Below are 8,043 nucleotides of genomic sequence, written 5' to 3'. Positions count from 1 at the left end.
AAAAAAAAGAAACAAAAGAATAACAAAAACAAAACCACTTATTACCTAGGCACTGGTGAGAGAGGCTGAAGCTTCAAGCAGTGGAGATCCCACTTTCTGAGCTGCTGGGAGTGGATCCATCGCTCTGTATTTTTTACCATGTTCTGTTTTTAAACAAACCATAAATATTGAATGCTAATTCCAAATGATGTCAAGACTATGTCAAAATAACATTTTATAGCAAAAGCTAGTAAAAAAAAAACAACTAAAAAATCGCTCCAACTCATGACTTCAGGATGAAAGGAAAAACAACTGCTGCTCTACGACTGTGCCATTGTTCAGATTTCAAAAGGAGACAAGGTCACTAATACAATAAGTGGCAGAAAAAAGATCTCTAATTAGGCACTTAAAAAATTTATTCTGGCTAAACTGAGAATTACGATTATTTTCTCACGTCTTGGAAAGAATAGAAGATATTAATTGCTCACTGACTGACTCATGCTGCTTCCAAATAAAACATCAAATTTCTGGACCATCTATCCATCAAGAGACAAAAAATGTGTGCAAGTACAAATAATCTTCTTGACCTTGTAAGAAGAAGTAACATTAGATTATTGATAAAAGTGTTTCTGGCAAGCTTTACTACAGTCATCTGAGCTGTGACATGTTTGATTATTAATGTAACTAAGTGCAACAGGCATGACTCACCTCAACTGATTAAGAATTGCCATTAAAACAAGAGGCAAATAGGATTGTCAAAAGAAGAAAACAAAAATTTTAAAAAACGAAGTTGTGGAAGCAGTTTCTACAATTCACAGGAAGAGCAACAAGTTTTACAATGTTTGAAGTTACACCAACCTGCATTCGCATTGCTACTGCAAGAGAACAAACTGCATTTTCAGTAGTATTCTGACCATAGTTGTGTTTCTCTGTAAAATAAGAACATCACATGAATAAATTATGAGGCTTTTTTTGAGTGGGAACAACTACACTTGAAGCGACACCCAGACAAAGTAAGTATGATGCTGACTTAAGTTAACAATGCCACTGTCAAAATTATAGGTAGCTTCTGCAATGCTTCAACTGGAAAGGCCTGATACAGTGCAAAAACCAGAGAGCAACTATATACTCTGAAATGTATTTTGCAAATATACATATGCATATGACGAAACATACAAAATACTAGAAAAGTAAAACAGGGAGCACCAGAGTCCAATTGGATTTTGGGGAAGGAAAGGGTGAGGTGGGGGGGGAAGACAGAAGGGAAAGCAAGGGGGGGGGAAAGGGAAAAAAGAGCTTGACAGGTTTTTTGTTAAACATATGTTTAAAAAAACACATTAATGAGCGTGGCAAAAAATTGTCTTCTTTTTCATATCCTCAATTGCAGTGAAAGAGAACAATGAAATGACCTGAAAATTCTACACAAGACTTAAAAATCTTCTGAACAGCAAAAGTTACCTTTGTGAATGTGCCAATAAAAGCAGATAGTCTGCAGAGGCTGTACAATGTGACTCGAACTTTAAAGACAGTTACTGTCGTTTCTAGTGGCAACATATTATACAATAACCATACATTAGCTACGCTAACTAAACATAGTATCTGTCATTTACCCACAGTCCTCCTTTTGGCTTGTGCTTTTGCATTGCTTATTGACTTTTATCTGAATGTAGTTTCTCCAAGACAGAATTCACATCCTAGTCTCTATGGGCATAGCACAGCCCTTGTCTCATTCCGAAGGGCGTAGATATAATTACAATAAAAGATAACAACTGTACACTGACAGTGTTAGCCTCTCTCCTCGAGGGGAATCGGAGCACAAACCCTGACCGAGCCAAGCTTTCCCTGCACTTATCCTGCCTGCAGCCATCACAAAATGTCCGCCTCAACTCAAGCTGCTGCCCAGAGGCAGCAGAGCTTGAGAGCCTCGGGCTAGGTCCTGTGCTCAGCAGAATTGCTGCAGCACCTGCTCATGCCATTGTACCAGCACTGAGAGGCAGGGCCTCACCAGCAGACACCTCCAGCTTTGCTCAGTGCACTGTCAAATCCTTTCTCAAACTGCCTTGCCAGCGGACATCGGCACTTCAGCACCAAACCTAACTGGCCAGCAAGAAGCCAGTCTTGATGCTAAACTCAGAAAGTATCTAAAAGGCCACCTTTTCGTATTAACACCCACTGTTAAAAAAAAATAATTTCTGGAAATATGTTCGGCTCAAGCACAGGAGTTTTACTGGAAGAGCCCATCAGAGTCATAAGCTAAGCATTGCTGCCTTGAGACAGGGCTGGGAGAGATGCCAAAGAGACAAATGAAGTAGGAAGAATGGAGTTTAAAATCCCCTTTTAGACAGCTGTGCTTTACAGAAATATCTCAACTTTTCGTTTTTGGCTTAATGTGACTTCTTTATCAGGAGAGAGCAAGCATGCATGTAAATATATATTGGTATTGGATGTTTCCCTTCAATAAAATGCATCTCCCAGCCTGCCTACACTACACACCACACTAACACTAAGCAGACTTTTACAGAGTGAAGGTGAAGCCAGAGCATACACGAGCTAAAAGGACAACCACAGGATTGCAACAGCTCACTCAGGATACATTTTCCAGATGGGAGCTGGAATAACACTCTCTGCCTTGGGTTTTGGCCAGAAGATCAGCTGAACTGCAGGCACTGCGCTCCTTCCTCTGCCTCATCCTGACAAAGGCCCATCTACTGGCAGCACACAGTTATACAGACAGGCAGATAGGCTTAGAACAGAGATGTGAGAAAAAGGTCAAGTTTCTCACTTAGATAATTAAACCATGTGGGCTTGAGCTTTTCAGTGACCATAATGGAGTTGGTCATCAAGTTCCAAATAATCTTGGGTCTGTCCTGTTCAGAAACTCATTCTTCATTTCTATACATTTACAAATCAAATATTTTCCTGCAAGAGGCACTAGATTCCAAAATCATTAGTGTGGTAGAATAAGATGTTTTAAGATGATCACAATTCTAAAATTGCTGGCAGTACAAATTTTTTTATTTATTTATTTTTTAAGGAGAAAAAAATTCCATTATTTTGGAGCAAGCGCTTTTAGCTCTACTCTCCTGGCTTACATCACTACAGCTGCCTAATATAACCATGTTCTTGAAAATTTAGGACTGCTTTTGAAACGTGTCCATGTGTTAAGCTACATGTATAGCTACACGAGGTGGAAATCTAGCCACCACCTAGCAACAATAAAAGTCACTTCACAGCCATTGTTGCTTTGTACAGCTCCTGTGGTCCCAACACAAATGTCAACTTGGAGATTTCTAAAGCAAGAGAAAATTTGTGAGCGTGCCAGCCAAACAGATTTCACTACACACTGAAAGTGAAAAGTCATTTGTAAGAGTCAGTGGTTTCTCCAAGGTCACAGACACTCCAAAATATACTTTTAATAAATACCTTGCAATTAAACTAAGCGCATTCTTCCTGTCAGTCAGACACCTGTGTTTCATGTACTTCTCAAGCAAGTCTTCAGGCTAGTATTTCTAAAAGCTACTAAAATGTGTTTCTGCTGCTCTTCCCGAGTTTCTCCAAGTTTTTGACAGTCTCAAAAGCATAAAAACAAATGAACACTTGATACATGAGTTTATTTTCAAACTATCTTTTTAGTACTTCATATTGCCTTTTCAAAGAAATGCTGTACTTAACACAGACAACTGCTGCGACATGAGAAACACGAAAAACTCCATTGGCACATAGCACATACTTTGTTTCCTGCCTTAAGAATGAGTTTTGCTGTGGTATGTGAACATATTTCAGATGTTTTCTTAGGGAAATACTGATATTACCAATGGTTCTATAGAGCAGATAGGTCTTGAGACTTAGGTATCCTAAAGCCATGTCAAGAGGTTACATGGGCAGACCTTGGTTCTACTTGCAATGGAATGTGGGACCTGAGTAACCAGAAGAGAGACTTCCACCAGCAGCACACAGAGCTAATGGAGTTAAGTCTCTAACACTGCCTGCTCAGGCTACAAGGGCTTACCCCATACTGCTTTCACTAGACCCACAAGCTCCGCCCTGAATCAGAGAACTCAGGGCTCCTGCTGAAAAGGACTAAAATGTTACTGCTCTACCTCCATTCTCCCTCTTCGTGCTTCTCCCTTTCCCATTCCTACTTTATGCAAGAGTGTTACACTCATAGGTCAGGTATCTGTTGAGGAGACAGGGCTTCAAGTAGATTCTTAACAGACCTTCTCTTTTTAACAATTATGTCCCACTGACCCTGTGCAAAACAAGTAAGCACCAAAGAACCAAGGAATCTCCTAATCACCATGCTAGCATATCTAATTTTCCCCCACTCTGCTTTAGTATAAAAAAAAACCATGAATTATTTTTAGGAAAAGTTGTGCAGCATTAGTAAGGAATTAGGCTTGATGCACTCCCCCTTAGATCCTCACGAAGATCAGGCATGTTTTAGGGAAGAGAAAGAGGAATATCCAACTACCTTTGGATAGCACAGTGCATTTAACCCAGATCTCCCACATCTGCAACGTATGTTCAAAGCAAGAGGATATCAAGATGGACAACAAAAGGCATCTCTTGCTAAGGCCACACTTTGCATGGGAACAGCAGCTGCCTTATTACAAACCTGGTCTTGTAGCATTGAAGCATCTGCTTAATTTGCCCTCAGGAAACATATCTAGTTTAAGAATCATACAGCTCTTTCTCCTTGTTCTCATGCTGATTTCCCTGGTTTTACATCAGTAGAAGTTAATAAGCACACTGTACACTTGTGATTAGTTAATGTGCTTTGCTAGATCTATCACATTACCCATTTACTTCTTTATTTTTCTATTCTCTCATAACATGGTGCCATCAGGTCAAACAATCAAATTGGTACGTGTACTATAAAAAAAACAGAAAATATCCAGAGACCCTTACAGCTGTTGAAGGAATTTTAAAGGAAATGCAATTCCTGCAGTGGAATATAATAATTTCTTGGAAGCTTTTTTAGTTTTATTTCTAATAAAATTCTGCCGCATTTCTCAATGGAGAAATTAATGAACCTATACCTCCTCTCCAACCAGGTTATATTAAAATGAGAGGGGGAAGAGGAATCCAAACATTTTGTATTAGTAATAGTTGCAGGGGACATCTTGCCTGTTCTGAGATATGCATGATCTCTCTAGATCATCTTGCACCATTCTCTGCATTGCATTTTGCAAATATTCCTTCTACATCACCTTTTCCCCATGCTCTAGTTGAGAGAACAGAATTCAAAACATAACACATTATACAAACCAACACAGAAATAACAGGTCATCCAATGAACTCTGAATGAATCCATGCTTATTTAACAATGGTGTGAAGAATATATTCCAGTACCTCCTCCTTTATCTGACGTCTTTTTCTTATTTACATATTAGAGAAATGTGCACTCATCTCCCGTGTACAAACACCCACTGTCAAAGGCTTCTTCCCAAAGATGTAGATTTTTAATCACAGTGTGTGGTTACCAATATGCCACGCACTTTTTTTCAAAGACTCGGAATACATCATTTTCAAGAACTGTTCACTTTAAACTTTGCCTACCTGACAGTAAGTCAGGAGAACAGTTGATGATGGTGGTTCCAGGTTTTAGCCAGCTCGCAGGAACACTCTCAGGTTTCGGACTGCCAGCTACCACCACATCCGCATGATGAAGCTACGAATAGCCCACAGTTAATCCCATCCCCCAAGAGGAAAAAAAAAATAAAAAAAAAAGAAGAAGAAGAATTTAATCTTAGAAGGACATTCTTGAATATGCAAATTATTTTCAGATTATATAAGCAATAATATTTTGAACAGAGTTTTTGCAAACAAAATCCAAACTGATGACTGCATTCTTACCACATTATATTTACGAACAATAGTATTCGAAATTGAAAAAGTAAAAAGCACCTGTAAAAAAGGAAGTAGAGTCAGAGACAGCGCCAATAACATTTTATGGGAATTATATATTCTCAATAAATATACTATATAATAGTTCAGAGTACCGTCCAATAAAGTAACTTGGAGAGACTTCAGTACAGTCAGCTTAACTGAAAGAAAAAAACCTGGACAGCTCTGAGAAATGCAAGATGACCTGATCTACAAACATCAGTGCCTTTGAAGAATACCAATTAAAGCTTGTTTTCGCTTCTCAGCTCATGCTTGCTAATCAGTGTCTCTGATTTAGTTCAACCTTACAGATGTCGGAGCAAAAACGCTTACTTAAAAATTCTTATAATCAAAGAGATAAGTGTCTTTCTTTCCTCCCTATTCTGAAACAGGACTCTGTAACAATTATTGGAATCAACATAAGATAAAGGATAGCAGCAGAGACAGATGTATAAAGATCCATTCAAACAGGAAATATGGGAACAACACTGACCCCAAAAATTGTATCAGAGAGACAATAATTTTGGAAATTTTTGGAAAAATGTAAATAAATGCCAACTGTTGCAATCTGCACAAACCTCTCTGTGAACTGATTTGTGACCGACAAATGTTCCAGCTTCTTTTTTGGCCAAAAGTGCTCTGATACAACTCTGCCCAGCACTCCTGCCAAGAAAGAAAAGCTACAAATTCTATCAGGATAGCACGTTTTTGGCACAGCTGAGCATCCAGGAGGGGAACTGTGGCGGAAACAGCAGAAAGCTAAGAAAGCTCCATCTCCTTAGAGGACACAAGAATGGACTAAACCTCCTCAGAGATTCACTTGTGGAAACATAGCCAAACGTGTGGGAGAAGGCTTACTTGCTTGACAGATGACTAATGCTACAAGCCAATTCAGGCTTCAACTAGAAGTCCTATGATTGCCTGCAAACATACAGTCTCAACAGCCTTATCCAAACTGCCTACACTTCTGTGTCTGCTGCAAGTATCAGCTTACATGCCACTCCTAGGATATCACATAAGTAGTAATGCTTGACCAGTGTCAAGTCAAATTATACTGTGGAATTTGCAAGGAAATTTAGATAAAATTACATTGTACAATACTCTCGTGTACTAAGAGTACAAGAAGCAAACATCTCTCACCAAAGAAGACAGCCGCTATCATAACATCAACACAGAGAAAAACTGTGATTATCTTCAGGTACACGTATCCAGTATCTTTGTAATAAAAATTTCATATTCTAGTAGTTATAATTAATATACTGATGGTCAGGAACATCATTCCATGCAAAGCCTCTGGGAGAGGGACTGTGAGCTTTGTACACTGCTTCACATCATGAAGCTATAAGCCAGCTGAGAGCTGTATGCAGCAAGAGAGAATCTTGATAAATTTTCAGACAACATATATCAGATCAATTCTATCATAAGTAACTATAGTGACAGAAAACAACTGACCAAACATTAATTTCTATGACTACAAATTGAAACGTTAACAGCTGAACACAATCAATTTTGTAGACTGTGTTAACACAATGGATGGCTGGAGTAGGTCATATCCATAAGTGCATTGAAAAAAATAGATAAACCCTTTTCCTCATTGCCCTACCCTACTGCCTCCACAAAAAAATTTTTATCACAGGCCACAGAACAGTTGTCCTACAGGTTGAGAATGTTCTAAGCTCAGAGCCCTCCTCCCACCATTTCCTTTTCATAGAATCATAAAATCATTTGTGTTGGAAGGGACCCCAAAAAGCCATCAAGTCCAACTCCCCTGCAATGAACAGAGATACCTACAACTCGATCAGGTTGCTCAGAGTGCCGTCCAGCCTGACTTTTTCCTCATTTCAAAAAATAAGCACATACAAAGAAGAGAAAAATAAAGCAGAAATATAATTTCAACTCTCTTGCTATAAGCAAGTATTTTTATGTGCAATAGCTGGAGAGTCTATGAAGTACATATAAAAAACACTTTATGGATTTTTTTTCCTCCCTTGATGTTTGTTTTTTTTTTAAATGACATCCAGAAACTTGTTCGACTGGGAGAATGAATCCACTGGAAGTAAAACTGTTGCTTTGAGAATTTGGGGTGTTCTTGGAAGAGATTCATCTCCATTCAGGCAATTTGGTTTCCCTTGAAAGAAGTAATGTCTTTGCCCTACCTGTTTTTTGTTGGTTTTTTTT

At 38.7% G+C, this 8,043-nt stretch overlaps 1 protein-coding gene across 1 annotated transcript in view; it reads right to left on the bottom strand.

The window, feature by feature from the left end:
* The window catches only part of MTHFD1L (methylenetetrahydrofolate dehydrogenase (NADP+ dependent) 1 like), a 137,535-nt gene that overhangs the window by 113,302 nt on the left and 16,190 nt on the right, over positions 1-8,043 (bottom strand). Inside the window, 3 exon segments of the mRNA XM_019612906.2 lie at positions 46-143; positions 838-908; positions 5,539-5,650. Of these exon segments, the coding sequence (XP_019468451.1) occupies positions 46-143; positions 838-908; positions 5,539-5,650 (281 nt within the window).

Source organism: Meleagris gallopavo, chromosome 2 (genome assembly GCF_000146605.3).
Source record: "Meleagris gallopavo isolate NT-WF06-2002-E0010 breed Aviagen turkey brand Nicholas breeding stock chromosome 2, Turkey_5.1, whole genome shotgun sequence".
Taxonomy (NCBI): domain Eukaryota; kingdom Metazoa; phylum Chordata; class Aves; order Galliformes; family Phasianidae; genus Meleagris; species Meleagris gallopavo.
Note: the sequence above shows the minus strand (reverse complement) of the source record. Positions and strands in the feature narration are given on the sequence as shown.